General features: G+C 34.0%; 1 protein-coding gene across 1 annotated transcript in view; it reads right to left on the bottom strand.

Annotated features, from left to right (window-relative positions):
* Nucleotides 1-16,385, bottom strand: part of Cfap47 (cilia and flagella associated protein 47) — a 274,541-nt gene that overhangs the window by 1,186 nt on the left and 256,970 nt on the right. The window contains exon 64 of the mRNA XM_048427634.3: nucleotides 3,334-3,502. Within this exon, the coding sequence (XP_048283591.3) occupies nucleotides 3,334-3,502 (169 nt within the window). The remainder of the gene's footprint in view (nucleotides 1-3,333; nucleotides 3,503-16,385) is intronic.

Here is a 16,385-nt window from a genome sequence, read left to right as displayed (position 1 = left end):
ACAAAGGAGTATACTAAATGAAAATTCCAGCCCCTGCCTAGAACTGGGTACTAATCACTGAGCTTCATGTCAGCATGCAGGTAAGCTACAAGAAGGGATCTATCCCCACCCCTAGCACCTAGTGAGAAAAAATAGCAGCTACTTGACACTTGTAGTATTACCAACCATGTTTATCAAGATGAACTGATAACACAAAAATACATTATTGTGAAATTCACAATTAGATTTCATATACTTTAATGAAGATTGTAATAACTTCACAATGATTAACTCAGTATGTTTATGTATGATTTAAGGAAGCCGTTCAGGACATTTCTCCAAATAAGCTAAATAAAAATAACAAGGTTATTTTTACAAAATAAATACTAAGATTTACGGTTTTAACTGATTAAATTTTTTCAAACAAAATATAAATAGAAAAATTATATATTTTAAAAACTATTTTATATGGAGAGTATGATTTATATCTTCTATCAAAATTTTCTCTTAAAATATAATAAGGCAGGATTAAAAATACTAAAAGAATAAAGTATTACATCTATTATTGATTTACTTAGTATGTGTGTGTGTGCACTGCAAACATGCTTGCTCACATGTGTTCATGCACTGCTGTGTGCATGTGGGAAACTGAGGACAATTTGTGAAAATAAGATTTCTCCTAAATGTCATGTGGGAAGGGATTGAACTCAGGTCTTCAATCAGTATTGGCAGTAAGCACATTTCCTACTGAAACATGTCAGGAATAAAGTAAGAGCTCTATATCATTAATTCCTATGACATAAGCATCAATACTTAAAAAAAGAACCAATCAAACATAGTAGTTCTCTGGACTATTTACTAAAAACCAAACAAAAAGAAAAACGTTTTAAAAAGATGAAATTCTCATATTTTAATGTCACTGCTTTGAAAAGAAACTGAAGACAACGATCCTCCTGGATGAACGACAGATGCTGCTAAAGGCAATTTATTACATTAAAAAAAATTGGTAGTCATCCACTAACATATATGGTCTATGGCCACCTACACTTCTCTGGTGCTTTCATTTGAGTGAAAGTCTGATGCAATTTCCAATAACTAGTGTTTGCAACTCTTTGATTTTTCCTCCCCAGAAACTCCAGAAGGTGTTTCAGCTGGCTTTGAATCCTTAACCATCTCTGAGTCCAATCCTCAGGCAATAATTGGAATGGTGTAAAGTGGTGTGTAAAACATCAATATTCCTGGCCATCTTGGTTATGAATTTTTCAAGGTGTGAATTCTACATTATTTCCTTGAGATCCCTCATGGAATTAATTTTCAGTTATTGATCTCCTTTCCTTCTGTATTTCAAGTACTTCCTGTATTTATTTCCTCTTGTCATGTAACAAATAGGATATTTAAATTTAAATTCTCATTCAAGGAACTTCTTCCAATGAAACACAAAAGAAAATACATATTTGGAATGTCATTTCCTATTGTTTCCTGCTAATGAAAAGATTTCTTTAGAATTAATACAAAATATGTATTTATATTTGTTTGTGCCTATAGTTATAACAGAAAACCATAAAACATCGTATATTTCAAGTTATATAGTTACGATAGTTATCAAGGCATTTTGAGTTTGTGTAGTATATGTGTACATATATGCGCAAGTGGGCAGATACCTATGCTTGTATGTACATGTAGGTGGAAACCAGAAATTGGCATTAAATATCATCACTGCTTGCAGCTACTCTACCTTATTTATTGAGCCAAGGTTGCTCAGTGAATCGAGAGCCCAGTGATTAGATTAGGCTGACTGGCCAAGGAACACCAGTACTCATTTTTACAGTGGGGCTGCATGTATATGCCACTGTCCATAAATCCTGAGCATTCTGGGGCTTGAAACTCAGGTTTTCATGTTTGCTTAACATATATTTTACCAACTGAGCCACCCGCCAGCTCCAGTATTTACCAAGTTTTTTTTTCATAGTCACTTGAGAAAACTGAATAGATTTTCTACTCCATAGGAGCACTACTTTTGATAAAATAAATGGAACAACATAACTTCCTCCTATCAAAGCTAATGCTATTTGTCCTGTTTCCTAATTGGAAAACAAAAGGTTTTAATCATTCTAAAGATGACTTAGTTAAATAAAAAATTACAAGCATGAGAACATGATTGCTGAGGTTTGTCTAGGCAAGATTAATTAAAACTATTCTTATAAATTATTCCTATTTCTGAGTGAAGTAGAATGAAGACAATATTGTTGTAACTACCAATTTAATACTTGACCTATTTTTTTTTTTTGAGACAAGGTTTCTCTGTGTTACGGTCCTAGCTGTACTGAAACTAGCTCTTGTAGATCAGGCTGCCCTCGAACTCATGGAGATCCGCCTGCCTCTGCCTCCTAACTGCTAGGATTAAAGGCACGTGACACCATCGCCCGGCTTAACCTAAATATTTAAAAATGACAATAGCATAAATAATAATTTTAATTTAGATAATGACTTGATTTTTTGAAGTACAACATGAGAGTAAGTATAAAAGTTGTTGAAATAAACTGAGATTTGGAGTCAGTGTATTAACTATGATTTTTAAGATTAGTGATTTGATATATGCAATGAAATAATAGTGGGGCAAAAAGGAATATACAGCAAGGCAAAATAGGCTCTATTTCTGATATCTTAGATTCTATAAAATCTAAGAACAATGGAAAAATAACTCTCTCAAAACAATAACTAAATTTTTATTTTCAATATTCATTAAAATAGCATTTTCTTCTGTTAATGGCAGTGATTAATTGCCATTTGATTCAAACCTTTAGGGATCTCTTTGGCAGCAAGAATTGTAGGGTTATAAAATGACAATATGTATTTTATATCTATGCTACAGAAAGTAAACTGTGGTAATAGTTATCTTTTTCAAAGAATTTAAACTTGTCTTTAACCCAAAATTTCTCCCTATAAATTATGTATGAAATTCTATAAAGACACTTCTTTTATAAGATAAGTTTTCAAAGCTGTATTTACATCAACTCTGAGCTAAACAAATACTTTATCTTCTACAGAAATGACCGAATTTACAATACATTTTTAATTTAAAATGATTTTCTATTTTATGTCAACATTTTGACAATGTTTCAAACAATGTTTGCAAAAGGTATGTTTTAAATAATATAAAGTCCTTGAGTAAGTACTTTTTATGAAAGAAAATGCTATGTTATTATACAAATCATCTATACATTTAGTCTCCCATATTTTAATAACACAAATTGTAAGTAATTCCTTAATTTCCCCTAGTGTTAAATTATTTTGCTTAATTCCATACCTAAAGTGTGGCTTTGAAAATTAAAAGTTGTGTTTTTTTAAACTTACCTGTATTACAAGTGTTGCTTGATATTTCTTACTGTACATTTGCGGTTTAAATCCTACAACGATGAGAATTCCTTTCGTGTAAAATGGAGGGAGTTCTCCAGAATGAGGATTTACAAAAAAATCTCGATCACCACCTGGTAGAAAATAGGCTGTAAATGGCTCATAATACCTAGAAAAAATGAATAAAATCCATCAAATTGGTTATTACCTCATTGACTCTGTGAGAAATTGACAGCTAAATCATAAATTCTGCTCCAACAGACCCATAGCTCCAAATTAATACTGAATGGTTACAAAAAATGCGTGAGGTGACATTTTGAAAATTACCAAATAATGTCTATACTAGTTTTCTTTCTTTTCCTGTGATAAACCACCTTGATCAAAATAACTTAGGAAAGAAAAGTTTAAACTTTTCTTTGGCATAAACTTTGTGATCATTGTCTATCATTGAGACAAGTCAGGGCAAGATCTTAATCAGGAGCAGAGACAGGAGCCAGAGAAACACAGCTTACTGGGTTGTTTCCCTGGATACTTAGCTTTCATACAGAACCCAACCATATTCCTGGTGTTGGGGCCACACATACTGGGCTTAGCCCTCTTACATTAATCATCAGTCAAGGCAATGTCTAACAGACAAGCTCACATACCAATCTGGTTGAGGGGATTTCTCAGTTGATGTTCATCTATAGTTGGTGTCAAGCTGACAAAAATTAACAAGCACAATATCATTCTTTTCTCATGGTGTCAAAATAAAATTCTAAAGTTTTTTTCATTTATATTCTATGTTCATCGAACACTAATATAAATATTGGTCCTATAAAGATATGCTGAATTCAGTATGCCAGATGCAAACATAGCCATTTGTAAATACACTCATATGTGAAGCAATTGCCCACTAAAGCTATTATAAAGTCTTTAGTCTCTACTGCTGTTCCATTATATTACTTATTTATTTAACAGTAGCTTTCTATTTGCTAAAAATTTCTAGAGCCTAACTAAAGATATAAAGGTATGAAGACACATTATTAAAGTATAAAGTGCAGTGACATTTACGTTTCAAGTTGCCATTTCATGCCAGGATAGACTACAATTGAGAAAAAAATGTTAAATAAGTTATGGAAATTCTTAATTTAATAAAACATGGTGACGATAAACTACAAAAAGTTTTAAGTTCAAAATTTAAAATAAATTAATAGAGATGCATGTAAAAGATCAAATGTGGCTATGGAAAATGGATACAACAGTGCAGCACAGAAAAAGACATGGGAAAACTTAGGTTGTTATTCACTGATACGTTCAAGAAACATGTATTAAGTATCATGGTGGAAGATCAGAGAACATGTTCTGTAGAAATGAGTGGCCTAGATTGGAATCATAGCTCTATGTTATATTTCAGGAAGTTTACTTAATCTTTTTGTACCCTAGTTTTATTATTTCTTAAAATAATAAACAAAGTCATTGTACCAATGAGTAACACAAGGAAAGTAGTTTGAAAGGATTAGCTAATATTAATCATCATTATCATTGTGATTTTAACATATTTTCTAATCAGTGCTAGGAAATGATGGATAATACAATAAATAAACTGAATAACAGAGTAGCTAGAAGGATTACAACAGGAAGACAACAGATACTCAAAGTAATTCATAAATCTCCCTTCTTCTGAGAGACATCAATTCAGACATAATACATGGAAGAATTTTCTTTGTGAGGAACAAAGAAAGCCGTTAAGAAGCTGGGTTACAGGAGTATATTGTTGCTGTGTTTGGCTACAATCTTCTTTTAAGATTTTTTTTTTTGTGGCAGGGTCTCTTGTATCATCATAGGCTGGTCCCAAACTCCCTATGGAACAGAGGATGACTTTCAAACTTCGAACATGCTGCCTGCTCTTCCACAGTGCTGAGGTTAAAAGAATGTAACACTATGCTCAGCTCATGCAGTGTTGGGATTAGAAAAAATGTCTTTGGGCTTCCTGTGTGCTAGGCAAGCTCACTGTCAACTGAGCTATTATACACCCATTCCATAGACTTTAAAAAAGTGAAAAACTAAAATAAGAAAGAAATTAGATAAACACTATAATGGATATCTCAGAAATTAAAAGAAACACAATAGATGATTGCATGTAATTATAGTTAAGAAAATTTGAAAATTAAGAAGGAAATTCACAAATTCTTAGAAAAATAAAACCTATTAAGGGATTGGTGAAATAGGTTTGTTTAAATGACTTTAGTAGTAATTTAAAACTATTCTGTGAAGAAAATTAAATTATTAGATGCCTTCTCAAATGAGTGCTACCTGCCATTGAAAGAAAGCTAGTATCAAGAGCATCAATCATTCTTAAAACTTTTCCCCAAGTAACCATACCTTATATTACACCTCCACTAAATATAGGAGAAACAAACTTCACCAAGAGTCATCAGAAAAAAGACATAAGTAACAGTAAATGTAACTGAAAGAAAACATAAAAAACAGTAAAATTATGAGTTGGCTTAACAAAGTTCAACCAAGTCAACAAAAATATAAACGGGTTACATTAAAAAGAAAGATGTTTAAAACAAACAAACTTGAAGGTGAGAAGATAAGAGACACTTTAGAAATAAAAATGATCACCTAGTTAGAACAATTATAAGCCTAGATTAAAAGAAAGCTTAGAAGCAAATGCAAGTACTCTAGGAAAACATAATCTCTACAACTGACAAAGAAATTGAAAACATAACCAAACTTTTAAATAACAGGGAGATTATTTCAGCCAGACTGTTTCACTAGTGTATGCTACCACCATTTAATACATACATTTTTTATTAATTTTAAATGCACATATGTATATGAGTATATATGTGAATATGTATGTGTATGTGTGTATATGTGTGTCAAAGAGCATGTGTGGATGACAAAAGATATCTTGTGGGATTCATTTATTTTCTTCTACTATGAGAGTCTCATAGATTGGACATGTCAGGTTAGGGGCCATGATCCTTTACATGCTGAAACATCTTGCTAGTCCATTTAAAATGTTCTTTAAAGAAGAGTTAATATGAAATCCTCTCAAACTCTTCAATTCTGAGTATAAATGAAATTTAAAAACTTCCTATCTCATTTAATGAGATCAGCATCATCTGATTTTAAAAGCAGATATTTACTGTATTAAAAATAAATAAATAAAATCATGGGTGAGTTATCTTTGATGAATATTGATTTAAACTACTAAGAAAAACAATTAACTAGGATATTTAAAGGATTATACATGGAAACCAAACACATTTTCCTCGGGGAAGAAAACAGAAAAAGAATCTACACAAGGAGAATGGTACACGCATGCTCATGGGCTGCTGGAAATTCTAGGAAAGAATCCAGGGCTAGCTGGAGAACAGCTAGACTAATAGGTATGTGCTGGCAGAAATACACTGCTTTTAGTTGTAAAGAAACAATGGAAAGTGGAAATTAGAGCAGGGGAATTCAGAACCTATTCCAGAGGGCTCAGGCCCAATTAGAGGATATTTTGCTCAATGTGAGGTTCAAAACATCTTCACACAAAGACAAAGTCTCAGAATATTCAGTGCTTCCATAACAGAAAGTTTAGATAATTTTAATGGGAAGTGGAAAGCAAGGATGAGGAAGGGAGGGAGAGAGAGAAGGAGAGAAGGGAGAGGTACTCTGGCACATAGCATATAGTATTTGCACACACTGAAATATTAGTTAGGGCTTCTATTTCTGTGAAAAGACACCATGACCATGGCATCTCTTATAAAGGAAAACATTTAATTTGAGCTGGCTTACTGTTTCAGAGGTTTAGTCCATTATTATTTTCAACATGGCAGAAAGCAGAGAAGTGTGTAGCCAGACATGGTGTTGGAGAAGGAACTGAGAGTTTTACATATTAATCCTCAGGCAGCAGTAGGAGACTGAGACACTAGACCTAGCCTGAGCATATAAGACCTCAAAGCCCTTCTCCACAGCAACAGACTTCTTTCAAGGTCATACTTATTCCAACAAAGCCATAACTCCTAATAGTGCCACTCCCTGTGGGTCAAGTATTCAAACACTTGAGTCTATAGGGGACATTTTAGCACAAATTCTAATTATTCTTAATAATAAAATCTCAGAGTCAACTATCAGGGGTGAAAGCTGAAGGATAAGGAAAGCAGAGTGGCCAGCCACTAGAGACTTCTTACCTCCATCAGAGCTCAGTCTGAAGGGGTGATCCTGTCTCTATGAATCCTCAGACTGTATGCATCTCAATGAACCTCAGACTGCATTTTCAGACTGAATCCTCAGACAGCATCTGAGTTCCTGTCTCCTCCTCCATTAGGCCACTACTATTCAAATCACTACAGATAGGGGTTGGTCGTCCCAGGAAAAATGCGATTTCCTAATATTTGCAACATAGCATTTTTACAGATTAAAATGATGTTGAGATTTTGTCTTACACTTGTCAGAATGGCTATGGTCATAAACACAAGTGACAGCTCATCCTGGTGAGGCCATGGAGCAAAGGGAACACTCCTCCATTGATGGTGGGAGCACAACCTTGTATAGCCACTATGGAAATCAATATAGCATTTTCTCAAAAGATTGGGAATACCTCTACCTCAAGATCCAGCTATACCACTTTTGGGCATATACCCAAAGGACACTTTATCCTACCATAAGGACATGTTCTCAACCATGTTCATTGCAGTTTTATTCATAACAGTCTGAAAAAAGAAACTTAGATCTCCTACAACAGGAGAATGGATGAAGAAAATGTACATTTACACAATGGAGTATTATTCAGTTGCTAAAAGAATACCATGAAATTTTTTAGGCAAATGGATGAAGCTAGAAAAAAAAAAAACATCCTTAGAGAAGTAACCCAGACCCAGAAAGATACATATCATATGCATTCTCTTACAAAGGGATATTAGCCACTAAATACATGATAACCAAGCTACAATCTGTAGACCCAGAAAGACCCCCTGTAGTCCAGGGGGTATGCAGGGATATCACTGGGAGGAAAAAAAGAGAAAAGATTTTACTAGGGAACTGTGGGTGAGTGAGAACAAGAATAAGAGGGATCTGGTGGGGTGATGGGATGGAGGGAAAGAGTGTGGGGAAAGATGTCTGGAATTGGGGGGTCACTTGGAGGGTGGTGTTGCAACAGTATGGTGGAAACTTTCTGGAATCTATGAAGGTGATTCTAATAAGGACTCGTAGTAATGGGGGAGACAGGAGTCTAAACTAGCTATCTCTTGTAGACAGGCAAGGCTTCAAACATAGGGACTGGGCCGCATTTAATTGAGTTGTTGGTCAAGGGGGTCCCACTGAAATCCCAAACAACCTAAGCTATTGCTAAGATAAAGGGTTGCTCTTTGCAAACTGACATCAGGACCACATTGTATGAATAACACCCACACAACTCATGAGATGAACATGGAGAAGTTGAGCTGGAACCTACCTGAAGCCTTCACCTCTATATTCTAGTGTCTTTGGTGCAGGAGGGTATCTCTGCAGGCTACAGAAACAGAAACATGGACACCTACCCAGCCACAAAAACCTTTTGACATATAATCTATTCTTCTGCAAAACATGCTAGGGTAATAGTGGCAAAGTATTTGTTGGAGTAGACATCCAATGTCCGATGTGACTTACAGTTTACTCCATGAGAAGGAATCTATACCTGCTACTACCTGGATAACCAAGAACCAGAGACCAGATGGCCCAGAAACCTAGGGTAAAATCAAACATGAATGGTCTAAAAAAATCATTAAAATATTCGATTCTTAAGAATATTTGGCTTTACTCATAGGGCAGTGCTTTATCCAGTCATCATCAGAGAGGCTTCCTCCAGTAATATATGGGAACAGATGCAGAGATCTACATCTAGACATTATCTGGAGAGAGAGTCTAAGTTTAAAGTCTCCATCAAATCTTGACTCAGAATACAGGGAATCACATGGAAGAGAATCCAGAAAGATTGGCACTACCAATTTCATAAAGAACATATAACTGCAGTTCAAGAGAGAATAAACTCTTGCAAGTTGTCCTTGGACTTTCACATACATATCAAGACACACATGCCTTCATCCAATAAATAAATATATGTAATAAAAATAATCAATGAGCTCTATAAAATACTGCACCTCAAGCACTTAGCAAAGTAAGAACAAGTGAAACCTAAACTAAGTAGGTGGTAAAGAAATAATAGATATCAGCACAGGAATCAAAATGGAAATAAAAAGAATGCAAGGAACCAATGGATCAAAGAGTTGATTCATTAACAATAAACAAGACTGACAAATTATTAACCAAATTAACAAAATGAGAGAAAGCAGAATTGAATTAATAAAATTAGAATGTAAAAAGGGAGACACTGAAAACCATGTCAAAGAAATTAGAGCATATGTGAAATCTAAATTGGAAAATCTTTAAAAAAAAGGTCTTGATAGATATATCCTATCCAAAGAAAATCAAAAGGATATAAGTAACTTAAATATATATAGCTAAGCAATGAGATTGAAGCAGTAACTAAGTTCACTTTCAAAGAAAAATAAGCCAGGTGTAGTAGGAGCCACTGCCGAACGGCATCACAGCATTGAAAAACCAAAACCAAGTACACCAATTATTCCTTAAAATGATAGGCGCAAATGCTATCACCTTTCTGTGAAACCTGATAAGAACACAAAAAGAATATAATGAAAAACATCTTAATATAAGATTTACAAAGCAAATTCAAGTACACATCAAAAAGATCATTCACTGAGACCCACTGTAATTTATTTTAGGATGAAATTATGGATCAAGACACACAAATCTATGAATGTAACACATCAAATTAATAAACTCATGGGCAGAAATGGAAGGAAAATTTCACAGATACAGAAAGAGATTTGATAGAGTCTAACATGTCTTTCTGACAAAAGGATTTTAAGAAAACAATAATTGTAAGACTATACACTAACATACAAAAGATGACAAGTCTACAGTCAACATTATACAAAATGGAGAAAGCTAAAAAGTATTTGTAGTAATACTATGAGTTGAATATGCCCACTTTCTTCATCCTTATAGATTATATCCCTTGAAGTATTACCTTGAATAAGACAAGAACATAAAAGAATATAAATAGGAAAGAAATCAATTCATCCTTGTTTGGAGATGGTTGTTGTACATCAGAAAAACAAAATGAGGCAGCATAAAATATTAGAATTAATAAATACTTTCAGCAGAGTTAGAGAATACAAAACCAATATGAAAATAAGTAGCTTTTCTATATACTAATAACAAACAGGCTGAGAAATATTTAGGGAAACAGTCTCATTTATAACAGCTTAAAATATGTATAAATATGCTATGAATAAAGTTAACCAGTGTAAGAATCCTGCAGTCAAAATTTTAAAGAACTGAGGAAACTATGAAGACATGAAAAGATGGAAATATCCCCCATACTTTTTGATTAGTTGAATTAATATATTGAAAATGGATATAGTGCCCAAAGAAATTTACAGGTTTAATGTGAACATATCAAAATTTCAATAATACACCTTACAAAAACAGAAAAAAATAATCCTAAAATTTGTTTAGGTTTTCAGAAACCATTGGATAGTCAAAGCAATCCTTTGGCAAGAAAGAGCAATGCTGGATGAAACAAAATAGAAGATATCAAATTGTAATTCAGACGTAGTATAATAAAAACAGCATGCTACTGGCACAAAAGCAGGTGCCAGTAGAGCAATGGAATAGACTTGAGGACACAATTAAAAATACTCATTTCTAGCCACCTGATTTTTGAGTCTTCACAAGCATGCTTTAGATAGATAGAAAATATTTTTTTTAAAAAAATGAACCTCTAATATTATTTGAAGAATGAAAGCAAGTGGAAATTCTGAAATGTGGCAGTAAGACTTACTTTATCAATATCCATTCCTATAGTTTCTAGAATTAGAATCGGTAGTCATGTGATTTAGCAATATGAAATTTTTAAAAAAGGATTTCCCATTTGATATTCATATGTACTTTGAGAATCCTTCCTTCCATCTATCTATCTATCTATCTATCTATCTATCTATCTATCTATCTATCTATCTATCTATCTATCTATCTACCTATCTCTATTTATCTACCTATCTACCTATCTATCTCTATCTATCTATCTATCTATCTATCTATCTATCTATCTATCTATCTATCTATCTATCTATCTATCTACACACACACACACACACACACACACACACACATCCTTGCTATTTTATAGAAAGGTAGCAAAGTCCAAAAGATCTAGAGCCAAAATTTCTTTTAGATGATGAATCATGCAGTCTATCTCCAGTCTTGGAACATTATGATTTTCTTAAATAGCATTACCCAGGATTTGAACACAGAAAAGAAAATAAAAAATTATTCCATTATATGAGTCAGCAATTCCATGTGTGAAATACATGCCTTTAAACTACTGGATATAGACAATTTGAGATGCTAGGTAGCAAAGAGGTGAAAAAAAAACCCAGCATTTACTGAATGGATAAAATGAATGTACTAGATCCATAGACCAGAATATTATTCATATTATTCAGTCACTCAAAGGAATGAAGTGTAGTGTGTTGGCTAATATCTTAAATTCCTACCACTGAGGATAGTAAAGCAGGAAGTTTGTCAAAAGTTCATGGCTGGTCTTCGGCACACTGTGAGAATCTTTTTCAAAAAGTAAAACAAGGAAACAAGTACTGACACAAAGAAAACATCAGTGAATCTTGAAAAGTACTGCGTGAAATAAACCATGTAAGAAAAGTCACTTGGCTTATATAAAATAGGGAAACTCGTACAGATAGAAAGGGCTGACTAATAGTTACTAGAGAGCTGTGAGAGAGGAGATGGTTAACAATGAATGAGTAGGTTTCTTTCAGGGGAAATAAAAGTTTTCTGGCACTGTACAGGGGTGATTGTTGAAAAACATCAGTACTAAGTTATCCATTGCATATTTGGAAGTGATTTAATTGATAAATTGAAATGTATTTTTACTACAGTTAAGTTCTGTACTAAGTAACAGTACATAGTAAAGTTATAACATCATGTTAAAATCATAAGAAAATACTTAGAGTAACTAATTTTCTGTTCCAAGTTCATTTTAAATAAAGGTAATCTGAACAAATATGTTAAAAAAGACAAACAAAACAACATCAATACCAAAACAAATGGTGCTGGAAATAATGGATACCACATATCCATTACAAAAAGCACCGTACAAAAATCAATTAGTTCAAAATCAGAGATCTTAATTTAAGAACTGACATTGAACTATTTAAATGAAAATATTGGTAAAATACTAGAAGACAGAGTCACAGATCACACCTTTCTAAAAAGAAAATTAATCATTCAGTAATATCATGATTTTATTGGCTTCGTACAGTGTATTGCATGAGATGAAAAAGCATCTGCACAGCAAACATAACCAACCAAGTGAAGAGAACGGGAGAAAACAACTTCTATGTATTTACCTGACAGATGATCAATATCTACAATATATAAAAAATTTAAAAAGTACCTAAAACTTAGACATGTTATAAAATGTGTCAATGGTACAACAAAGAGAGTTCTCAAATGACCAAGTATCAATGTCCAATAATCACAAAACTTTTCAATATCTTTAGACATTAGGAAAATAAAAATTAAAACTACTTGGTGATTCCATCTAACCTCATTCAATATGGATCCCATAAAGAAAAATAGGACCAAATGCTGATGAGATAGTATGGAAAAGGGTACTACTGGTGGCAAGTAGTAAATTAGTCCAGTTGTTATGGAATTCAGCATGGGAGTTCCTCAAAATTTTGAAAACAGAACTGTCATATGATGCAGCTATTTTCATCCTTGATATCTCTTAAGGGTTCTAAATGAACATATGGTAGAAATATTTGGACATCTATATAATGTAAAAAAAATGTGAATTACTATAGTTGAAATTGGAATGAGGACCCCATCATGACATATTGTTCTTTTTTTATTATCTGGTCAATGAAATATAAAGTGTGGTCCTAAGGCTTTTGACCTTAAGTAATTCAATTTTTCTAGCATTTTGCTAAGAAGAGTATCATAAATCACAATGTAGTGAGCTCCTGAACCCTGGAAATTACATCATTATTCTGATTTCTGACCTTTTATATGCCTACAAAAATATGCAAAAATAACTAAGAAATATAAGTTGGGAGTTGCTAACTTATATCTAGACTTATCTATTATATGGGTAGACTCATATAGCTAAACTTTTAGATATCTAGATTCATATATATCTAATATATAACTAAACTCATATATATAGACTCATATATATGTAAAATCACATCACTAAAGAGATACATTTCTCTATATCTTAAGTATCTATTAGTGACATAAAAATAGTACCTATTGCAGTCATATCCATTGGTAAAATTCTCATTGGGATGATTGTAACATGAGGCTTGTTGGGGTATCTGTTCCGCCCGGTACCCCACAACCAGCAAGTCCCAGAGAAAATCAATCACACAGAGATCTCTATAAGTTATAAAGCTGATTGGCCCATTAGGGCAGGCTACTTATTAGCTCTTATAACTTATGTTACCCCATTATCCTTATCTACGTTAGCCACATGGTTCAGTATCTTTCTCAGCTGGGCAGGTTACATCCTGCCTCATCGGTGGTCTGCACAGGAGTGGCAGAGGGAGCTTCTGCTTCGAGAATACTCCCAGTCTCTTTGCTCCACCCCTACTTCCTGTCTGGCTTTCCCGCCTATACTGCCTGCCTGGCCAATCAGCGTTTTATTAAAATATGATTGACAGAATACAGACAATTCTTCCACATCAGATGATAATTGGTGATTAGTGTAGTACAATATGGTTCACTTAACCTAGCCCTAACCCTAATTCCTTTATGAAATATTTACAGAATAATGTAGGTTTTCCCTCTATATGCTGTGAATGCCATTGGTTAATAAGGAAAATGTCTTGGGCATGTGTAGGGAATATAGGTAGGCGGGGAAAACTAAACTGAATGCTGAAAGAAAGTAGGATGGAGTCAGGAGAAGCCATGAAGCCACAATTGGAGACAGATGTGCTGAAACTTTGCTGGTAGGCCACGACTTCATGGTGATGCACAGATTAATGGAGATGGGTTAAATTATGATGTAAGAGTTAGCCAACAATAGCTAGAGCTAATGGATGAAGCAGTGATGTAAATAAAATGGTTTCTGTGTGATTATTTCGGGGATGAGCAGCCGGGAACCAACAAGCAGCCCTCCTCACAACAACAGAAATTAACTTGAAATGAATATTTGTGCTATTAAGAGCAACACTTCAAAAATATACAATTCTAACAGAATTTGCTTGTAGAAAAACTATGATCTATTTTTTTTGTATTTCAAATGTAAATATACAGGAATAAAGCCCAGGAACTAGAAGAAAATATTTTTCGCCAGCAATGAGTTAGAAAACTTGTTTTTCTTTAATACAGTCAGCTACATTCTAAAGCAAAAATTTAAATGAAATCTGGAAGGTATTCCAAAAGAGAGAAAAATACTGCTGTGTGTATTCAGGTAACATAGTAATAAATAAAGCTAAAGCTTATCATTTATTAGACCTGTCACATTGGATTTAAATATACTATTTAAAGAATCTTAGAAATCTTCAACAAAGTAGAAAGATTTAGATGGGCTTGCAGAGGGTTTGGAACAGACTACAGTCTAGGAACTAGAACCTTATTACTTTCAGTAATGAGGTGAAGAACTATCTTGGAAAGAAACTGAATGATCTGCTCTGATAATGTAGAAGTGGGTGTCAAGTAATGGCTGAGTGTTCTTTATACACAAAATAGCACTTGGTGGTTATGAACATCTCTGCTAAGAGAAAAGTCAATAATTAACTGAGGCAATCCAATCTCTCTTTTTTCTCTCCCCCCCCCCCATCTTTCATTATGAGAGGCGGATGCACTTTCAGACACTGTGCTAGCTTCAGAGAGAGGAAATGGAAAAATGAAGCTCAGACTTTCTCTCTGACTCCTCTCTCTCTCTCTCTCTCTCTCTCTCTCTCTCTCTCTCTCTCTCTCTCTCTCTGTGTGTGTGTGTGTGTTATAAATATACATCTCGCCAATAATCTTTATTTCAGGTCCTGGGCAAATCCTTGCAGTATTGATGCCCACTGTGTATTAGTTGATACTAAATGTTTGTCAGTATGATGTTCAAACTTGACTAATAATATGATGATTTAGGTAGACAAACCATTTTACATGATATTTATTATGACATGTGCGACATAAATAGTCTCAAGTATTTTTGAGAAGAACTAATACAGTAGTTGTAATTTCATAGAGGTTTGAGCTTGAATTAAATATACGTGTAGGGCTGGTAAGATTTCAAATCACTTTGTCTGGTGTATTTGTTATGTATGTATGAATATTTGTTTTGAGATGTGGTTCCTCTATATATGTATGTATGTATGCATGCATTTTGTTTTTGTTTTGTTTTGAGTTTTGAGGTGTGGGCTCCTCTGTGTATCCCTGGCTGCCCCGGATCTCACTCTGTAGATCAGGCTCACTTTGGATTTAGAGATTCACCATCCTCTGCCTCCTGAGTGCTGGGATTAAAGGCATGTGTCACCCCACCCAGCCTACGATGTATTTCATGATTATAACAATAAAAACTAGGGGAAGATGCTGTGCTGACATGAGCTTCAACACTGGGATTTAGGGAAGCAGGAAAAGGACATACAGTGAGTGACAATAGTGAAGAGTCGCTGACTACAATACCCAAGCAACACGCATGTATTTTCAAATTCCCCTCAAAGGATATTACTGCCATTGGATGCCATTCCAAATCTTATTTTCTTCCTTTATGCTGGAAATGCCTTTAACTATGCAACACTTTCAAACTTGCAAAGTCCTAAATACGTCCACAATAAGGCTATTGCTATCTAGTCCCAATCATTCCACTGTGTGAATTCTGGGAGGTTGGTAAATACTTTTCTGAATTATCCCTTTGTTTAAGCATTTGCAGAGAAGGCAGAACTGATGAAACAAGAGGAATATACAGGTTCTCTCCTTCAAGATCTAAG

This window comes from Myodes glareolus, chromosome X (genome assembly GCF_982192425.1).
Source record: "Myodes glareolus chromosome X, mMyoGla1.1, whole genome shotgun sequence".
NCBI classification, from domain to species: Eukaryota; Metazoa; Chordata; class Mammalia; order Rodentia; family Cricetidae; genus Myodes; species Myodes glareolus.
The sequence above is the reverse complement of the archived record's forward strand: the minus strand, read 5'-3'. Positions and strand labels throughout refer to the sequence as shown.